Genomic DNA, 21,523 nt, shown 5'->3' on the forward strand with positions numbered 1-21,523 from the left:
CTCCTGGGCAAAATCAAGACGCAAAACAGGGAACAGTTCAACGGACATAAGGATGGTGACACAGACTCAACAGACAGAAAACAAAGACTCACAATGAAAGAAACAAACAGAATTACACAATTCTCAAGAAATCTGGACGATGAAAGGAAGTAGACAGTATCCCACACAGAGTCAGAGAAAATAGATACTGAGAGAAATCATCCAAGCAATTCCAAGCATGGCAAAATAATCAATCAGTTCAAGAGGTGAATCAAAAGAAACAGAACCTCACAGATGCACACTATCAGTGTTTCTCTCAAGTGTCTATGGTAAACAGTGTCAACTCAATGTACTCAAGGAAGCAAGCAACAAACAGTCTTGGAAAGCCTCTAATAACAACACTCAAACACATATGCATGTTCAAATCAAAAGGTCTTGTATAGGTGAAATGGGGCCAAGGAAAAGGGAGGATAAATATGGATAATAAGCTACAAACCAAAAGGAATAGAGGAGCAATGGGGAACAAGTGTAAACACACTCAAATAACACCCAAACCCTCTAATTCAATCCTCTTCCTGACTCCTTTATTCACAATTTTTTTTTTAATTTTTCTCATTTTTCTGTATTTTTTTTTCTTCATCTTGTCTCTTTTCTTTTCTCTCTTTTCAGAACACAATTCTAAGAGGCAAGATACACAACATATTTATAGAACAAAATAAGAAGAGGAACCAACTAGCCAATTCATCAGAATCTCCCAGGGAGACCACACTTATTCCCAAAACAATTCCAAAGCTCCAAAATTCCCTAAGGTTAAGGTAATCATGGTTTTTCACTTAGGGTTAGTGTATCAGCTTCAAAACAAAGAAATGGGAAAAGCATAGGCTCAAAGGGGCTATCAAAGGATCCCAACAAGGTAGGCTCATTTGGCTAGAAGGGCTCAACAACAAAACTGCCTTTATCACTTTCAAACATGCATATAAATCAAGAATCATCAAAAAGAGTCAAGCCAAAGCATATGTGCAAGCAATCAAGAGACATATCACACACAAGAAAGAATATCAAGTGGCTCAAATTCTCACACAGGGTATTTCTGTCACAATCAAATCAACCTCTCAAACATCATAATCATCTTCCAAGCAAAGGAAAGCAAGGATTTCAAGCCAATCAGAGTATCAATGGAGTTAAGGAAAACTGACAACCTAATCACAGTCCAAAAATCAAGAGAAACATGTAAAACTGTACAAAAGACACAGCAAAAACTACCTAGAAAACAAAAAATTTAACGCATAAAACATAAACTGAAACAAAGAAAAAGTGAAAATCTCCCCCAATAGACCACACTTAAACTACACAGTGTCCTCAATGTGTCATAGGCATAAGATCAGAAATCAGAACAGTGAACAGATCATGGACAAGTGTAATAAGAGTGGGAAAGGAGGAGGAGGGAAAAGAAAACCCCCCTGATCATGGTGGCAGTTGCCAATTTTGGACTTGCAGAGAAGTGTCTTCCATAAATGGATCAAGAAATGAAGTGCTGAGGAAGGACTTCATTCGCCAAATCTGATCGAGAAGAGAAATGTCTTCCACAACTGGGTCAAGGAAGGGATGATTCATCAGTAAATCACCTTCAATCGTGGAAGACGAAGAGAGTCCACCTGGCTTAAAATATCTGCTCATATCTGCCTGGTCCTCAACATTTTCATCAGATTCACAGTTAGTATCACCAATCACAAAGTTGGAAGCTGGTTGTATCACAAAATTAATTTCAACACAAATAGAGCAAGAACCAGCTTCACAACTACATTTAAAATTTTCAGAAAACTGTGAAAGATCGAAATTTAATCCCAAGTCTAAAGCATTTTCAGTTTCCATAGTTTCCATATCACAATCATCACTAACATGTGAATCTGAAGCAGAATCAAGAATATTTGAATGCATAAACAGCTCAGGCAAAGCAAGTGGGATTTCAAGTTTAGAGGAAACCTGTGTTGATTCATGATTCATCTCACCAATAACAGCGGAATGAGCAACTGCATCCTCAAGTGCAAGAGGGAAGGCATAGGACGGTGGGGAAGTAGATGGCGTAGTAGTAAGCTCATGACTCTGCTCCCCGTCTCCTATATGGATGACACCAACATCGTCTGGAAGTTGAACAGCCTGAAATGGGGATTCCTCTGAAACATGAGATTGTTCCTCAGTGAGTTGATTGCCATCTGCCCCAACTGATTACTCAAACTCTGAAATGAAGCTATAAATTCCTGTTGAAACTCCTGAAATTGCATAATTTGATCCCTGGTTTCCTGTTGAAACTGCATATTTTGAGTAGTCATCTGTCTCAACAACTCCTTCAATGTAGGCTCAGAAGCAGTGGGATGATGAGGAGTTGCTTGGGTAGGCCCATGAAATTGCAGCTGTTGTGGTTCCTGGACAGGTGGAGAAGACATACAAGAATTCGAAAATGGTTGATATTGCTGTCGAGCATTATACCATCCCAAGCTAGGGTCAGTCCACCTAGGATCGTTGCTATGACCATACCGCACAGGGGAGAATTTGTTAAGAAACTGATGCTCAAGATCTTCCCAACAGGTGACGAATCCTGGAGTAAGACAACAACATCAATCCCTTGTCGCTCCATCCAATGAGTACTCAAATGCCCTTATGAACATGTCCACATCCGGGATATCTGGAGGTTTCATTGAAGAGCATATGGTGTAGAACTCCTCCAAATATCTATATGGGCATTCACCTGCAAAACCATGAAACTTAGGCAGCAAATGTATCAGTCCAATGTTGAAAATACAACGAATATCCTCCTCATCAAGTGGAAACGACTCCCTAGGAGCACTCTCATGAGATAGAGGAGGAATCATATTGTTCTCAACACAGAAATCAGCAGGCGAATCACAATCAGAGTAACAAGCAAGAGGAGAATCATAGACACAGGCAGAATAAGAATTACTCACATAGCCAAAATAGGTAGACATGTAGAAAGAAAGGGGAAAAGAAGAATGCAATGAAAATATGCAACTAAAGCTACCTAAATGCAACACACAATGATGAATACACAAAACAGAACATCACACTCACAACACGAGACAAAACACAACATACACTAACACAACAAAAGACCTAAATCCGAAACATTGGTCCCCGGCAACGGCGCCAAAATTTGATGGGTGTCGCCACCCAATCAAATTTGATTGCATAATAAGAAATGCAGTATAGCTAGGAATGACTCCTAGGTCGTCTCACAAGGACCAACTGCGGTTCAGAATTAGGTCTAATACAGTGTGGGGCGGTTTTGAAAAGGTTTCACCATGCATGAAAATGAAATTAAAACAGTAAAAACGAAACTGCTACAGTAATTACGAAAATTCATGCTGGAATTGGACAACTCTGACCTTTGCTCAATGTTTTACCCATACATTTTTCTACAGAGCTCTAAATGAGATGAGGTATTTTTTTCTGGAAAGTAGACTCAATTATCTTTCATGTGATATATAAAACGTAGCATTTGGACCTCTGGTGTGGTTGCAGTAATTTTTTTAAAATCGAGTCCAGAGAGTGAAAATGCTAAACCCAATACTAGAGCAAACAATATATAGCACAATTAAAAATTATTAAAATGCAACACTCAATTAAAAAGATGAAAAGTAATTAAACATGTAATGTAAAATATTCTAAGACAAAAGACATTAGAAAGCATAAACTTTTTCTACCATTTCATGTGACCAAGTGCTTTTACCAAAAGAAATTGATTGGCAATGCTCAAAACAATGAACCGCATATGATTTTCTTCCCAAATGAAATCACCTTTGCACCAGCACCGTGAAGAATATCAAACTNCTGCAGCACATTCATCATTCATTCAATAAAAACAAAAGTCATTCAAAGAAACAAAACTAATCAAAATAAACAGCTGGACCATGCCTATTCCATCCAAGAAAAACGTTCAAATAAAAAGAGAAATCCAAGAAGTGTGTGACGGCTGCAGCGCTTGAACAAAATAAAAATATGAAGGTTTGCTTTCATTCATCCATAATCAAAAATTGCCAACATGATTCAATCAAGAGTAGACAAAAAACGTTCCCAAGCTCCCTAAAAAAAAAAAAACGTTGCAGTTGCCAAATTCAATCTGCCGAGAAGTGTTCTCTCCCAAAATGTTGCAGCACATGCTTCCTAAAAGTGACGGCTGCTGCATTGTCTAAGGGCCATATGTCCTCCCTATTAGGGTGGGGTCCACCCTAAAAATAAAAGGAAACCCTAGGGTAAGTGTCCTACAATTTTGGGCCCCTCATAAATTTTTAACAATGGCCCAATGTGCAANGGTGGGGTCCACCCTAAAAATAAAAGGAAACCCTAGGGTAAGTGTCCTACAATTTTGGGCCCCTCATAAATTTTTAACAATGGCCCAATGTGCAAAGGTTTGTCCAAAAAGTTTAAGCAATAAAAATTACAATACAATGAAATTTAAAATGTCTAATTTGAGAGTCTTCAATTTATTTTGTCTCCTCCAAATGTCCCAAATTGTGTTTCGAAAATTTTCCCTGAAAATAATAATGCAAATAATTAGCTCAGAAAATTCAAATTAATTAAAATTAGAATTTCCAGTCAAATTAAGCATAATTAGGAAAAACAGGAAAATACCGGAAAATTAAGCACAATTCCCTGATTAATTCTAGCACAATAAACTAAGTGAAATCAATAAAATATTGACTCATCAGTAATCTAAACCTGCAAATCAGGCGCTAGATAAAACTTTGTAATTTTTGAGCACTTATTATTGCGAGGGCCTCTGCTTCAATCCATTTGGTGAAGTAATCAACCGCTACCAAGAGGTATTTGCATTGTGCTTTGCCGACCGGTAGTGGTCCGGCTATATCCATCCCCCACTACGTGAAGGGCCACGGGGAGATGATTTCATGTAGTTCAGAAGGAGGAATTCATAAATTATGTCCGTGAGACTGGAAGGAGATACACTTCTGTACGAATGCCGCACAATCTTGCTCCATAGAGGGCCAGTAAAAACCGGCTCGTAGAATCTTGGCCCTCAACATCCTTTTTGCTGAATGTAAACCACAAACGCCATGATGTAATTCTTGCATGACATACTTGGCTTCTTCGTCGGACAGACATTTCAGCAACGGGGTAGTATAACCTCGCCGATATAAATCATCACCTACGAACATGTAACGGGCAATACATTTAGAATCAGTGATTCTAACCCGTCGGCCCTGTTCTTGCTGGACCATCAGTTGAATTATGTCCTGCCGCCAATCAGTTCGTGGTGCAGCCACTTTAGTGGTATATGCTTCCAACAACGGCTTATGTAGTGTGGTTTTGATCACCGAAGAGCGTTGCGACTTCTCGCAGGAGTGGGTTAACTTCGACAACAGATCCGCCCGGGAATTTTGTGCTCTGGGTATGTGGGTAACGGAAAAATTGGTAAATGATTTGATCAAATCACTGACCTTGTGATAATAACGTAGCAGGTGATCGTCCTTGACCTGGAAAGTTCCATTGAGTTGTCCAAAAACTAGTTGAGAATCCATTCTGCATTCCAGATGATCAACTTCTAACTCTTTGGCCAGTAGTAATCCGCTAATGAGAGCTTCATACTCTGCCTGGTTATTGCTAAGTTGGATGTTAAAGTTGACCGCTTGTTCGACAAGTAAGTCGTCCGGTCCTTCGAGTACAATGTCAGCTCCTCCTCCTTTTCTCTCTAAAGATCCATCTACATTTAGATGCCACATGTTTGGTTCCCCCGGACGGTAGACTTCAGCTGCAAAATCAACCAGGTGTTGGCCTTTAACGGAACCCTGCGGTTCATATCGTAGACCGAATTCAGATAGCTCGATCGCCCAGGCTACAATCCTTCCCGCCAAGTCAGGTTTCCTGAGAATCTTAGTGATCGGATGGTTTGTCCGGACGACTATCTGATGACTCTGAAAATACGGCCGGAGCCGACGTGCTGCTGTCAGCAAGGCTAGCACCACCTTTTCCACCTGAGAATATCTTTCTTCTGCTCCTTGCAGGGTTCGGCTGGTGAAGTATATCATCTTAAAGTCTGGACTTTCCTGGATGAGAGCTACACTTACCGAATGGTTGGATGCAGCCAAGTAGAGTTGTAACTCGAACCCCTCAGTTGGACGAGCCATGATAGGTGGACTGGTCAGGATTCTTTTTACCTTAGAGAAGGCTTCTTCGCAATCGTTATCCCAATGTCGAGGTACATCCTTTTTCATGTTCTTCAGGATAGGTTTGATATGATTAGAAAGTCTCGGTATGAATCGCGATAGGGTTGTGAGACGTCCGACTAAGCATTGGACATCCTTTAACTTAGTGGGACTCATCATCTCCAATATCGCCCGGCATTTGTCTGGATTTGCTTCTATGCCTCGATAGGTCAACATGAAACCCAAGAATTTTCCGACAGACACCCCGAAAGTGCATTTGCTGGGGTTTAGACGCATGTTGTAGTGTCTGAGTTGTTGAAAGACTTCTTCTAAATCTTTCAGATGTTGTTGATGCGTGTGACTTCGGATTACCATATCATCTACATATACTTCCATCCAACGGCCTATCTGATTATGGAAGACTTTATCCATTAGGCGTTGGTAAGTAACGCCTGCATTCTTGAGACCGAACGGCATGACCTCATAGCAGTAATTGGCCTGCTTTGTAATAAAGGCCGTCTTTTCTCGATCCGGGGCGTACATCGGGATTTGATTATACCTCGAGAAGGCGTCTAAAAAACTTAGAACAGTGTGTCCGAAAGCTCCGTCTACCAACCGATCAATATTGGGGAGAGGATAAGAATACTTAGGGCATGCTTTATTGAGATCAGTGAAGTCCACACACATTCTCCATTGGCCATTTACCTTTTTTACCATGACTACATTAGATAGCCAGGTAGTGTAAGTCAATTCCCGTATAAATCCCGCTTTGAGGAGCTTATCTACTTCACCTTGAATGGCCGCCCGTTTTTCATACCGAATTGTCGTTTCTTCTGAGACACCGGTCGGGCCTCTCAGAATATCGACAGTTTATGTGCAATGACGCTGGGATGGATTCCAGGCATATCTGATGCGCTCCAGGAGAACAGGTCGTTGTTGCCTCTTAATAACTCTTTCAATGTGTTTTCTTCAAATGGTTGAAGGTTATCCCCGATGGATGTAATCTGCTGTTCGTTCTTGCCTACTATGAAGGGCTTTATCTCGTCTTGAGGTTGAATCCGCTCGTCCATATTGGTCCTGGGATCAAGGTCAATCAGAATAGCTTCAGTATGTTTTTCACTTTTGTAAGGCGTGATCTTTAGATCGGCTACACAGCATTGACGGGCGGTTTTCTGATATGCCCGAACGGTGCATATAGTTCTTCTATCTGTAGGAAATTTCATTGCCAAATGTGGGGTAGAGACGATCGCCCCGAAAGCATTTAGGCAAGGTCGTCCAAGGAGGGCATTATAGGACGTGTTTGCCTCCACTAGCAAGAATTGAACTCGAAGTTCCTTACCATCATCGTCCGACCCCAGGCGGGTTCGTAAGTCGAGATACCCCCGGTGTCTACTCTTTCTCCGGCGAAGCCAACAATTTGCTCGTTAAACGGAGCAATTACGTCTTCTGCAATTTCCATTCTTCGAAATGTTGTCCAGTATAGAATATTGACCGAACTGCCTTGGTCTACAAGGACCTTGCCCACATCGTATTGTGCAATGCGAGTTGTGATGACCATAGGATCGTCTTGGTTAGGATCTGGTGCATGGAAATCCCTGTCCGTGAAGGTTATATCAGGCATTGACACTGGATTGCGTACCACCGAGTGAACACTGTGCAGACTTCTCAAATGTCTCTTTTGAGCTGAGGATGAAGCACCTCCTCCAGCAAAGCCGCCCGAAATAGTATCGATCCTGCCTTTTACTGTGAGATCTCGCTCTCCAGGCCGACTACGGGATCTGTGTCTTGAAGGACTACGAGAACGGTCGCGTGAGTGGCTACCCTTCCCCTTTGTACGTTCCAGGCTTCTTCGTGTCTTTCTGGGGGAGTGTGCTGCACGGGCAAATTCCTCTTTCACGAATTCCCGGAGGTGTCCGACACGGATCAGCTTCTCCAATTCATCTTTGAGAGTTTGGCAGCTTTCAGTGGTATGTCCCCCTGAATTATGGAATCGGCATACCTGCGTCGTGTCCACGTTCTTAGGTGGAAATTTTCTTCTTTGAAAGATCAGGTTGGACTGCAAAGCCCTTTCCAACACCTTTTCTCTAGGGACAGTGAGGTGCGCATAGTGATCATACCTAGGGTTTAGATTCGCTGGGGGTTTCTGATCCCAGGCATTCTCAACCCGACGCTTCCCCTCCTTCTTGTTACCATTCACCGGGTGCTCCTCGTGTTGTTGTTTCCGAAAGATTCTCTGGTCTTCCATCTTGATAAATTTAGCCATTTTTTGCTGCAACTCCTCCAATGTACTGGGTAACTCGGCGTATACGCTTTCTGAGACGAATCCCGCTTTTAGGCAATTGGGCAGACTACTAATGATGAATTCAAGACTGGCACTTTTTATCCTCCGAGTAGCGTGATTGTATCGATGCATGAAGGCTCTGAGAGTTTCGTCTTTCCCCTATCTGAGATTGACTAGCTCGGCCGCAGTAACCTCCTCGTATCTGTTAGTGGAATATTGCTTTTTGAACATGCCCATCAGCGTGTGGAAACTATCCACCGAATTGGGTGGAAGGGTGTAATACCACTCTAGGGCTTCACCCCTCAGTGACAGAGAACGTCCGGCATTTTACCGGGTCACTTTGAGTGTAAAAAGCCATGGAGTCAATGAAGTTCCGCAAATGATGATCCAGATTCATCGTGCCATCAAATTTTTCAACCTGAGGCGAAGACCGGTCGGGCATAGGGGCTGCATGATGGCATCAGTGAACGGCAAGAGGTCCGGGGACCGGGGGGAGGAGGCGGATTATGATTTTGACTGTCCTCTGATGTCTCCTGGTCTCGTTGTTTTTCTTTACTGCATTCGGCATCGTCGACCTTCTTCTGTTGTACCTCTTGCTTTAAATTTGCAATGGTTCGGGCTTGCTCCTCTAGCTGCGCTTGTAGTTCTCGTATCATCTGGATCGGATCTGGACTTTCCATACCTCTTGTGGTCACCATTGGGAGTCTTAACTTTCGGCCCCACGGTGGGCGCCAAAATGTTTCGGTATGAATTTTTGGGACCGAAAGAACTGACCTAGGTGACGTGGCACTCCTGCCTTGTGCTGCTTGACTAAGTAGATTGGTGCGCCTTCTCTCGCGAATTGGACGTCCGCTCTCCTTCAATCTTCAACCATCCGGAAATCTCCAAGCTTTGACCGGAGGGGGAAGGTACCTGCAATGGCACTCCGACGCCCAAGTTAGGGTTTAGTGGTGAAGAGCCTTGAGTGCAAGGCTATCAATTCTCAGTATGAGATAGGAGAATAAATCTCTCTACTAATTCAGAATGAATTAGGTGAAGAATCGCAAGTGTACTGTAGAGCAAGATAGCGTAAGAGAGAGCGTACCTAACTTGTGATTCCAGCCCTGTATATATAAATTATTATTAAATATAAACAGAATATAATATAAACAACTATACCTGAATATTCAGTTGTTCAGATCTTATCTTATCTTATCTGATACTTATAATATTTGTTAAGATATAAATACGATGGATTATATCCTCATGATGGACCGTCGGCCCAATAACAAAAAACGATAATAACTCATCATTAATATGATTAAAACCCATCAACCATTTGGACCGTTCGGTTACTAATCGTAACCGTTCTGCCCAAATAGCATATCGTACATAAGGTATCAATTTTGGACTCGTTAGCGAATTTGAAGATATTATAAAGTCTTTAAGTTTAGAAATTGAACCTAAGTCTTAGAGAAAATTTTGATCTAATTAACATATTTTGTAAATCTGACATTTTAAAAAAAATAAAGAAATTAATATTTTATTATTATCTTTTGTATATTGAATATTTATGATTTAAAAATAAAAAGACAAAAAAAAACTTAAGCATTTAAATTTTCTAACTTGAAATATTGTTAATTTTAAATTAGATTATTCGTTTTATTTGTTCTTTTATTTTAAAAATTAATATTATTAGAATATTTTTCCATCAATCACATCACAAGGAAAAAACACCAAATAAAAATTATTTAAAATAGAGAACATGTCTACAGTCTTTTTCCATCAACAAAATAAAGAAAAATGATATTTTGTTATATATAAATTTTTTACATTCATTTAATATTATTTTATTTTTAAATTTTATTTTCTTTCCCTTTCGTAAAATTGTAAAAATTATTTTTTAAATTTTTTTTTTACTAAGTGTGTCAAATAAATATTATGTATCAAAAATATAATCCAATATAAAACAACGTTAAAAACGTGTACATCAACATTAATTTGACACGAATAAAGTGCATAAGAAAAAACATCAACATCACCGTTAAAAAGTGTTAGTACATCAACATTCATTTCAACCAATAAAGTGTATAATAATGATTAACAATAAATAAATAAATAAATAAATATATATATATATATATATATATATATATATATATATAAACTTGTATAATTTTTTAAAAAGAAATAAAAAATAAAAATAATATCAAATAAATATATAAAATATATGCATGTCAAAAGTGTGATTTTTCGTATGAGAATTTCTCAACATGTAACGTTGTCTTTGTCTTCATACAATATTACATATTTACTATAAGAAAAGAATAAAAAATGACTTAGTAATAATAAAGTATAGGAATTAATTCGAACAATCAAACGTCAAATTAAAATTAGTCCATTTCCGTACGACCTATTGTATAACTAAGTTACATTTTTCGTCGGACCTTTTCCCTTGAACCTATCTTAACCAATGTGATCATGTTAAGATTAAGATTCAATTAATTAATTAATTACATTGAAATTCAAATATAAACATATAAATTTTAGGAAACATATAAATTTACGTTTAAAATAAATTTATTAAAATAGTTTAAATTAATATAAATTTAAAAAGTAACAGAAAGTTTAGATTCTTTTTTTGAGCCCGACAGTATTTCCTCGCCTAGCCTGTGGGAAAAACAAGAGCTTTTTGTTGTCATGAAGCTGTCTTTCAGGACACCACGTGAAAATAATGTAATGTGAGAGGAACTTGTTCGTGAGAAAAGCTTCTTCTGGGAACGCAGCCAGTGTTCATAAATGTTCTTAGATGCACAAATAACCATAATTCTAATAACACAGAATTTGAAAATAAATCATTTGGGGGAGGATGAGGAAAGAATTATCATAATCAAACAAGGTGCCCTAGTGACATTGATGAATCCAACACAAAAGCTAATTAAAATTTTTAAAGTTTCTTTTCAGCTATTATTTCCCATTACAAAGGACAGGTAAAGCTTTAGCATAAATCAGACATAAGAACAATGATACTAGGGATTAACATTCAGAGAAGCATTTAAGGTTGTGTATGAGATTATCGATATACCGATCCTGTCGCTCTCCATTGACAAACAAATCCTTCATCTCTTTTATTCTTTCTCTGTAGATCTTTCCCTCTTCTTCAACCACAACCAGTTTCAACGAGTCAGCAACTGAGTCACTCGAGAATGATCCATCTCGTTCATCTCTGGGCACAGGATATCCCATCTTCTTCTCCTCCAACACCCTCGCATTTATCCCTTGGTCTGCCAAGAACGTTAACAGAACCAACGGTTTCTCGTTCTGAACAGCCTCCACCACAGATGTCCAACCGGAGTGAGTCAAGAACCCACCAACAGCCACGTGTTCCAATATTTTCAACTGCGGTGCCCAACTGGTGCACACAACTCCACGTCCCTTATTACGTTCCTCAAATCCTTCCGGCAACTGCAGCACATCTGGGTCACATGGACCACGCTGAACCCTCAGCAACCACAAAAACGGAAGCTTCGATTTCTCCAAACCTAAAGCTATCTCCTTCACTTCATCTTGCGTCGGTTTCGCTTCGCTCCCGAAAGCCACGTACACAATTCTCCCACGCGCCTGCTTGTCCAACCAGCCCTTTATACACCTCCACGCGTCGTTGTCCTCACTGCCAACAGGCATCGTGCTGGGCAGCTGCCCCACCGGGAGAACTGGTTTCTGGTAAATGCTCTCCAGCAGATGAAACCACTCCGATTCGAACTCAGTGCAGCCTCGAATGAAAATGATATCGCAGTTCTGAATACCGACACCGATCCGGTACGTGTCGGAAACGCCGGAATTGTTTTGGGAAGAGATGCTGTCCACGATTCGCATGATCTCGAAGTAACGGAAGGCGACGGTGGTCGGGAAAGGGACCCACGGAGGAGCAAGGATGAAGTCTTCAGGTTTTTGGCGGTATGAATTGTAGTGACCCATGAGAACGGAAGAGGGTCCCAAGAAGCCCAGAAAGGGTGGAGTGTAAATGCTGTAAAAGGCCTTCCTTATGCCAAGTTTGGAAGCTACAGAAGCTGCCCAGAAGGGAGCGAAGTCGTAGAAGAGCCAATCAGCTTTGGAAGATTCGAGAAAATGGGTGAAGGGTTCTTCCAAAGTATCGTAGGCTTTCTTCAGGTATTGAACGACGTCGTAGGGGACGTCGGTGGTGGCCTCTGCATTTTCTGGAAGGTTTGGGACTTTGGGCAGCGGAAGCTTGACGAAGTCGATGAGTGTGGCCAAGTTTTGTGAGACTTTGGGGAGACGCTCTATGTTTCGTGGAGTGGATACGAAGCTCACATGGTGACCCTTTCCAGCAATGAGCTTGGCTAGCTCAAGGTTCGGGATCATGTGCCCAAAGGCTAGCCATGGAAGCATTACTATGTGGAGAACCTTTTCCTTATCTTTGGCCATTTTTTCAGAGCAGACTGTGTACGCTAGTTTTTCCTTTTTTCTCACAATGCGAGATATGTTAATATTTTTCAGGTTTTATTGTTCTTGGACTCTCTCACCACCAAATTCTCTGATAAAGATAGAAGATCTTTAATGAGTGAAAAGATAAAACAAAATAAACAAATTCATATCATGCTCCAAACTTATTTACTGTAATTTTTATTTTTTATAAAAATATGATATTTTAATAATTTTTTTAATAATTTTTTTATTAATAATATTATTTTATTTGTTTGTATATTTAAAATAAAATAATTGAAATTAGTAACTTAATAAACACTGAACAAATAAAATAATTCCACAAGGACCATTTTAACATTTTTCATTTGTCATAAAAAGTCATATATCATAAATTATGTTTTATTATTTTAATGAAGTAGTCTATATTTTTTTATTATTTATTGAAAGTTCGGAGGTAATCGTAACTTTTTATTCTGTCTATCGAAACCATTAGTAAAAATTTTGTTTTGTATTTTTTATTATAAAAGTTGTGCATGATAAACAAGATTTTTGTCATTTTTGTAATTGTTTATTTTAAGAAAAAAATTATAATAAATTATATAAAATAGAATAGTGTATGCTAAATACACCTCGTGCATGATAAACAAATAATGAGTCTTTCAAAACGAAATGGTTATTCATCAATACAATTTATTCGATTTTCTAATAAATCTCAAATTTGTTTGAGTGTTGGTCTGATGATTAGACTAATATACTATTGTAGGTTATATTAATTGAATTAATGTAAAAGGAGAATCAAGTTGTAATTGAATAATTCAATTCCTAACAAAATAAATGTTGAGAAAAAAAATTTCAAACCATGAAATGATGTGAAGGTAATACGGGAAGGACACAATGTCAAATGATGTAAAGGTCATGTAGCAATTATTGGTGTACTCAAGTACTAGTGTGTTTGAGGACCGAACTGATATTTTCACACAAACATAAGGACCAAGAGAGGGATTAAGCCTAAAATAAAAAAAAAAATCATCTCAGCATCAATTAACGTCGTTTGAGACAACTTAACGATTAGGGTAAAATGTGTGCATTTTTACAAAAGTTATGACTTAATTGAGACAGTTCAAAACTTGAGGACCAAACTGAGATTTACACACAAATATGAGGACCAATGGAGGTATTAAGCCTATAAAAAAACTAACGCACTCAAAATATCTACAAAAAGTCTTATGGTAAGGGCAGTCCGTGAATCTTTTTTATGAAAAAAATATTTTTTAAGGGTTAAATATGTTTTTAGTCCCTATACTTTAGGATGATTTTGGTTTTAGTCCATTTTCAAACTAAGGTACAATTTAGTCCTTCAACTTTAGAAAACTCTGGTTTTAGTCCTTTTTACCATTTTTTTTTTAATTTTATTTGCCGTAATTAACTTCTAATTTGTTACAAAAATAATTACTAAAAAAATAAATTAAAATTTTTATAGGAGAAGAGTTTTAGAATAAGAGGCAAAAGAAAAGTGACAATATTTATGAGTCAAATTCTCTAAGTATATAATGAAAGATCGAACCATTCTATAAACTAGTGCAAAAACGCTATTTAACTTCACTCCTTAGACGTCCGTTTCGTGAAAATCTGACGTCTACTACTGCACGGTGGCATTATTGTAAATAAATTGGAAAACTAGACGTCAGTTTCGATGTCAGGCAACGTCTATGACATCATAGATGTCGGACCTGCCGCAAACTGACGTCCAATTGCCTGAGGTATGTGATAAGACAGTCTATTGACGTCGGTGTTTCAGGGGGACCGACATCTACTAGGTTGCAATTAATGCTAAACATCAAATTCCAGGAGCTTAGACGTCGGCTAGAAAGGGCACCGACGTCTACGTCACTGACAGGAAATCAAATGTCAACCGGTTCAGCTTTAGACGTCGAATAGACGTTGGATCCCGTGAAAAAGCAACGTCGATTGGGCTACAATTAATGTTGTTCACCTAATACCCCAGGAAATTAGATGTCACGTAGTCAAACGCCGACGTCTAAGGCCTGTCTGGAAGGCGGGAAGACAAAAATTCTTCAATGTAGATGTCGCTTCTGAGGGTCACCGACGTCTACTTTCCTGTATTTTCACCAAATTCGAGGGTTGTAGACGTTAGCTGCTAGGGGCACCGATATGAACTTCCCTGACAGGAAACCAAAACATCAATCTTTTCAGCTTCCTAGACGTCAGTTTTTGGAGCAACCGACGCCCCATTTCATTTTAAATAGACCGCGAACTCTTCTCAACATTCAGTTTCTGATCGCGTCTTCATCTCTTCTCCTTTTTCTCTGCTTCTCCTCTTCTTTTACTCGCTTGCGCACCTCTACTTTTTATCTTTTGCTGGATTGCATTGTCGTTTCTCATAACATCATTGTCTTCGTCCTCTCGTTTTTCTCTCTTGCATCCCAGGTGCGTGGTTTTTTTTTATGCTTCCCGTTTAAACTTTCTTTAGTTTTTTATCGATTATCTTGTCGTTGAATTGATTAAAATTTGGTTTCTTTGTGTTGTGTTTTAGTGCAGTTTTCATCCTCTCTTTGGTTAACATAGTGCAACATTCTCCCTTTGCTGGTTTCCTCACAAGAAGAGTGGCGATCTTTTGAGTTATCTAGTTCTTCCGACCCAAAATGGAACCTGGGTTCTTGTCTACTTCTCGACACCGTAATTTTTTTCTGTTGTGGTTGATTAATGGGAAGTAGCCATGGACCCAGATTCGGTTTTGGGTTGAAAGGACTAGAAGATTCAAAAGACGCAAGCTTTTTTTGTGAGGAAACTAGCGAAAGGAGAATGTTACACAATGCTACCGAAAGCCTGAATCAAAACTGCACTAAAACACAAAATTGTTGTTAGACGTCAGTTAAAGCCATGTCCGACGTTTATAACAACATAGACGTCAGTTAGTGTCATTTTAAACCTCTTTATATATTCATGTTGACGTCGGTTTAATCATAGGTGGACGTCTATACAGAGTAATTAGACGTCGGTGTGAGTTTAAGCAGATGTCTATATAGACGTCGGTGGATATCTTTAACCAACGTTTATATGGACGTCGGTTCTGAGGAATTCCGACGTCCCTTAGACGTCACCCGTTTAGACGTCGGATGTTAAAGTGACGTTAAAAGCTCAAATTAATCGACATTAAACAGCGTTTTTGCACTAGTGTTAAATTTGAAATTTAAAAATTTAATTTAGCTTGTTTTTTTTATGTTATAAGTCACAAATTAATTTTCTATCTAAAATTATCCTAATTGAAATTTAAGAGGAGATTTTCTCTAGTTGAGGCTCTTAATTTAAAAAAAAAAAAAACGAGGCTTCTTTATTTTGTTAAAAAGCTATTGAAAAAGAAATTAAATACAAATTATTTTCTTTTTCGTTTTATACTCAACAAATCATGCTCGATAATAAGTAAAAAGAAAAAACTCCTAAACCTTGTGCATGCTGCAGTTGTATTGGCCCATAGGATTCAATCTCGTCGTACTACTCACCCAAAATGTTTACATTTTAAATGTCATAAACATAAACATTATGTTAAAAATAAATTATTTAATGTGTGTTAGTTAAAGAATAGAAACACTGTAATATTTTGTCATTCTTTAGTACTTTAGGTCTATTTAAAATTTTCATTTTTTTTATAAATTTTTAAGAAATTAACTTTCTTTTTATAATATATCTTATGGTTATTTTTCGAGAAGATTATCAGAGAGAAAAAAAACAAAATAAAACATTTATTTACACATAAAACATTTATTAATATTTACACATAAAATATTAATACTATTTTTGATCCAAAAATTTTAGATAATAAATTTTTGAATTATTTTAAATTTTAAATAATTAAAAACAGTTTGAGTGATATTTTATAATTCGAGAAAACAAAACAGTGATTCTTTTTAAGAACTGTAAAAGCGGTGCAAATATTAAATCAATTTAATATGTTATTATCTCTCTTTATTTTTCATTGGGATTATTTGATATTACTATTATATATAATTTTCTAATAATTGGTGTATGCAATATAAGGCATAATTGTATTAAAATTGACAAAAAATAAAGCATTTTTATAATATTTTAGTAAAATAAATTTGTAATACTATTTCTACCGTACATTCTCCAATCCGTCCGTCAAGTTCCAATTTCTATCCAAGAGGGGGTACTTGTAAAGGCACTCCGAAGATCAAGTTAGACGTCAGTGATAGCGTGTTCTCAATTCTCAGCAAAGTAATGCTTAGAATGAGGAAAATGGTACTGCAATACGATTGTATCGAAAGGGGAGAATGTGTAAAATGTCAGTGTACCTTGTTTGAAGTCTTTTGCTCTTTATTTATAGGCTTTGGATTGATATAACATCAACAAAATATAAACAGAATATAAACAGAATAAAATATAAACAAACTTACTTGATCAGATAAACTATTTTCATAATATCTATTACTTGGTTGACCGTTTCTATAATATCTTTAATTAGATATTATTTGATTCGTGATATGGTAATATTTAGTTCTCAGCTTCTGTAACATGATGGGCTGTGAGCCCAGCAAGAATTGATTGACCCAATTATGGCCCAAGTTTGATTATCGTGTCCGATCGTTACTTCTGACCGTTGGAGATATACTACTGTACAATTTATATGAGAAAGAGTTTAGTTTTCAAAAAATTTTGTAACCTTATCCTAACCTACTTGAGAGGGGGCTTTGGAGGTTGAGTTTTTTTTTTATCCCCATTTAGGACTTCCTAAGAGGAGGTTTTTTCAAGAGTGGGTTAGGGCTAGCTCCATGGTCATAGATCAAATTGACAGTTCTAGTTTGAAGACTAAGTCTTCTTTCTGTTTGTAACAAATAAAATATAGCTCCTAATATCTCTCCTTCTGTTAGTCATTTTTTCCTTAGTTATTATCCACTATTGTGTATAAATAGGATCCATGTACGTGATAAAAATTGATTTGAAAGTATTCTCAATACACATTTGAAACTTTTACAACAATGACACAAAGAATGTAGAAATAACTTAAAGGTCATACTGGAAATGTTGGCGAGTATATATGAATGGTCTAGAGGTCATATCATAAAGTATTAGAAAGCTCTATAGGAGAAATAACTTAAAGGTCATACTGGAAATGTTGGCAAGGCAAGTATATATGAATTAATGGTTTATAGGTCATATCATAACGTATTAGAAAGCTCTATAGGAGAAATAACTTAAAGGTCATACTGGAAATGTTGGCAAGGCAAGTATATATGAATTAATGGTTTAGAGGTCATATCATAAACTATTAGAAAGCTCTTATAGAAGAAACAATTATTGTTAAAAAAAAACATCTCCAAACTCATTATTTTTAAAACTTTTCTCTTGAATATTTTTAAAATAGACAGTAATAAAATCTTTTAAGATATCAAATTATTCCCAACGAAGACATTATGAAAGTGGATTTCATAAAGAGTATATTTAATCAACATCTAAATAATATCAAACTCTAGTGAGATTATTGTATTTATATATAGTTTTTTTTTAGGAAAACTTTATTGTGTTTATAAAAGTGTTAAATGTCTAAGAAACTATTTTTGGATCCAAGGATGGTTAAGAACATTGTTTATGTTCAATTCAAACTAATATATAAGACTTAACATTAGAAATGTTTAAAGATACAACTCTTCTCTAATGAGGAAAATGTAAGAACCTGAATATATATATATATATATATATATATATATATATATATATATATATATATATATATATATATATAAAAGGGTAAATTAGGAGAGGAGCTTTTCCTTATTATATTAAAAGTATAAGCAAAGTAACTTTACCAAAATTTCTGATGATTTCTTCTAAAAATCCATTCCCTCTCTAGAAAGCTTCTCCTCCTTCTTTCTCTACCTTCTTTCTACCATATCCTCTCATTTCACTGTTACATTGTTGATTAGGTAGTGTTCCTGCATTCCCAGAATCAAGGGCTCTCTAACCATCCGATTGATTTCTGGTTTTAGCGGGTAAGTTGTTCTTGCCCTTTTGTCACTATTCTTAAACCTAGACATGCAACCTCTACTGGTTGCATGTGTTTGGTGGTTTCCTATTTCTGTTCTATGCTCAAACTTAATTCTAAAAGCAGTTTCTATCACCAATTTGGTGATCTGTAGGACCTTGTGAGTTTCGCTGTGAGAGGTACCGTTAAGGCATCGTCAATCTGCTGTTCTATTCAAACTTTAAGGTAAGGGGAGCTGGGTTTTTATTCTCTGATTTGGAAAATTAGGATGTGCATGAGTTAGAGTTCTATTTGTATCTGTGAAGTACTGTATATGTGAAACTGATTTTATATGTGTATGTTGTTTGAGTTGAAATTGATGATCTTGTATGCTAGAATGTGTGTTTTCGAATATGTGAGCAATGGAGACTATGAATCGATGTTATGAACTGTTGAAGTTATGTATCTGTGAAATTGATTTGCATTGCCTTTGACTGGTTGCTAATGTGTTTAATTGCTTTGATTTGGCGTGTTAGAAGTGTTTAGGGTGGAAGTTCTGTTATGGTGTTGATATACAGGTTATTAGTTAAAGAGTACAATGATAATAGTGTTCTAGGCCTTTTTGAGTGGAACTAAGATAGTGACTTTGAGCAATTCTTGTCTGGAGTGTAACTGGACTGTTGGGGTACTATTACGAAGTTTATCGTGACTTAATAGAATCATAAAACTAGATAAAAACATTTTCTTAGTAGTGGAAATGAAATTTGGGTCGTTAAGTTAATGATTTTGGAGTTTTAGAGTTGAAGTTAGGCCAAATTGGGGAAGTTGTTAAATCATATGAGACTTGTTAGAAGTGTTAAAGTGGTCAAAAACAGGTTCTAATTGGTAAATTCAAATTTAGGTCTCTAGATTCATGAAATTGAGGTTTTGGGAGGAAATTGATGCACAATCACTTTATAATGATGTTACAAATGTTTAGAACTATCTAGGCAAGTTTGATTAAACTTACATTTCGATCTAGGAACATTAGAAGTTGGGAAAGAGGTGTAGAATGAGTTCCGAGGTGTTGGGTTGCTGAAATCTACAAAGTATCGTTTTGCAGATTATGCAGAGTCGCATAGCGCACCCTGTGCGCTATGCGAATTTTAGCTGAAAGGCTTCCCCGTCAGGAAAATTCGCTCAGCGCACCAAGGGTGGTGCGTTGTGCGAATATTTGCTGTCATGCCCATTAGGAAAATTCGCTCAGCGCACTAAAGGGGTGCGCTGTGCGAATTTTTGCCATCTTGTCTTGCGACCTTATGCGCTGAGCGACCAAACCCATTATGCTTTACTCTTTTTTTTCTTTATTCTTGAGCGATTGTTGATGTATGACTTGTATATGGCTTGGTATGATGGTGAATGATATGTTATAAATAATGAGAGGATGTTTATGATTAAGAGAAGAAAAGACTTTGTTAAATATGATGTGATTACAATTCAAGGTAAGATCTCTAGGTGAGATCATTGTAGTGTTTAGAATGAATATATGAGACTTCTTCATGGGGGTTATCCTAACACTCTAATGGTCTTTCATTCTCATTTAGAGAAGATTGACGCATGTGGTGAGAGTAGTAGGCGGTCCTAGTGTAGGCGCTTCTTGGAGGCCTATTGCGCGGTAACGGACTTACACTTGTGTGTGGTAGGGTGAAACCCATTGACAATGGCTTTGCAAAGCAGTAAAGGCCACCACAAGTGCACAACCCGCCTTAGATCGATATTCATTCTAAGTCCAGACGAGTCTAGCCGAGTCATAACATTATGGTATGCATTGCTTGTTGCTTGTGTGAATGTGACTCTTACCTTACAATTTTATTTAGATATCATGTATGCTTTTCAACCTAGCTTACCCTTGTTGTTTCTTTGTGCTTTGTATGTCTGTGTTCTTCCTTTTGTAATGATCATCTACTTGGATGTGAGCAGAGCTAGATGAGGTACCTCTGGAGCAAGCATTTGAGGGTGATGATGCAGCTGCCTAGTTCTTAGGATCCTTCTTAGTTGTCTTATCTATTTTGAAATACTCTTTTGTAGGTAAAGTTTTAAATTTATGGTCAATTTTGGATGATTGTAAACCTTTATAACTTTATCTTCATCCTTAAACTGTTCTATCATATTATAATGTTTAATCATTCCATATTATATAATTTCATATAATTTTTGGGATGTTAAATGAAAATATGTGATTTATTGATCACAAAGTCAATTTATGTCTTAACTAAGACTACCTACATGTAAAATAATACTTTTACAGGTTAGCTGGGTACAAATATATTTTGAAAAAAGTACTTAAGATTAGTTAGAAGTAGCTAAGTGTCAAAGAATACTTACAGGGTTAGTTAGGAGTACTACAAGTCTCTTACATTCAAGTAGATGCAACCACACCTCTATAGTTAAACTTTATATACATGCATTAAGGTTATCGCTTCAGGAATTTGGGTAGGTTCAAAACCCAAAAGTTCAAACCACACATGAACTCATATTATAAAAAAGGTTTTTATATCCACTATCTATCACTAGTGCAGCGAGGGGCTTTTGCCGCGGTTATTTATCACTACAGGTTGCGATTTACGAACCGCGGCATATTCAGCCGCGGTAGTAAGTCAAAGACTTTAGGCCGCGGTTACAACC

At 37.2% G+C, this 21,523-nt stretch overlaps 3 protein-coding genes across 3 annotated transcripts in view; all 3 read right to left on the bottom strand.

Moving 5' to 3' along the window:
• Positions 1 to 6,872, bottom strand: part of LOC106780373 — a 9,019-nt gene extending 2,147 nt beyond the window's left edge. The window contains exons 1-3 of the mRNA XM_014668657.1: positions 4,958 to 6,872; positions 2,011 to 2,201; positions 1,471 to 1,662 (exon numbers count right to left, since the gene is read on the bottom strand). Of these exons, the coding sequence (XP_014524143.1) occupies positions 1,471 to 1,662; positions 2,011 to 2,201; positions 4,958 to 6,872 (2,298 nt within the window). The remainder of the gene's footprint in view (positions 1 to 1,470; positions 1,663 to 2,010; positions 2,202 to 4,957) is intronic.
• A 592-nt stretch (positions 6,873 to 7,464) lies between these two features.
• LOC106780374 lies at positions 7,465 to 8,568 on the bottom strand. Its single transcript, XM_014668658.1, has one exon. The coding sequence runs from the start codon at positions 8,566 to 8,568 to the stop codon at positions 7,465 to 7,467; it is 1,104 nt and encodes a 367-aa protein (XP_014524144.1).
• Positions 8,569 to 11,282: 2,714 nt separating this feature from the next.
• Positions 11,283 to 12,951, bottom strand: LOC106780375 (UDP-glycosyltransferase 91A1). Its single transcript, XM_014668660.2, has one exon. The coding sequence runs from the start codon at positions 12,859 to 12,861 to the stop codon at positions 11,452 to 11,454; it is 1,410 nt and encodes a 469-aa protein (XP_014524146.1). The 5' UTR covers positions 12,862 to 12,951; the 3' UTR covers positions 11,283 to 11,451.
• Positions 12,952 to 21,523: the final 8,572 nt, after the last annotated feature.

Source organism: Vigna radiata, unplaced genomic scaffold (assembly GCF_000741045.1).
Source record: "Vigna radiata var. radiata cultivar VC1973A unplaced genomic scaffold, Vradiata_ver6 scaffold_178, whole genome shotgun sequence".
Classification (NCBI taxonomy): Eukaryota; Viridiplantae; Streptophyta; class Magnoliopsida; order Fabales; family Fabaceae; genus Vigna; species Vigna radiata.

Bases quoted from the DNA above. Each gene is read 5' to 3' on its own strand.
- LOC106780374 (XM_014668658.1), bottom strand. From the start codon at position 8,568: ATGCATCGATACAATCACGCTACTCGGAGGATAAAAAGTGCCAGTCTT.
- LOC106780375 (XM_014668660.2), bottom strand. From the start codon at position 12,861: ATGGCCAAAGATAAGGAAAAGGTTCTCCACATAGTAATGCTTCCATGG.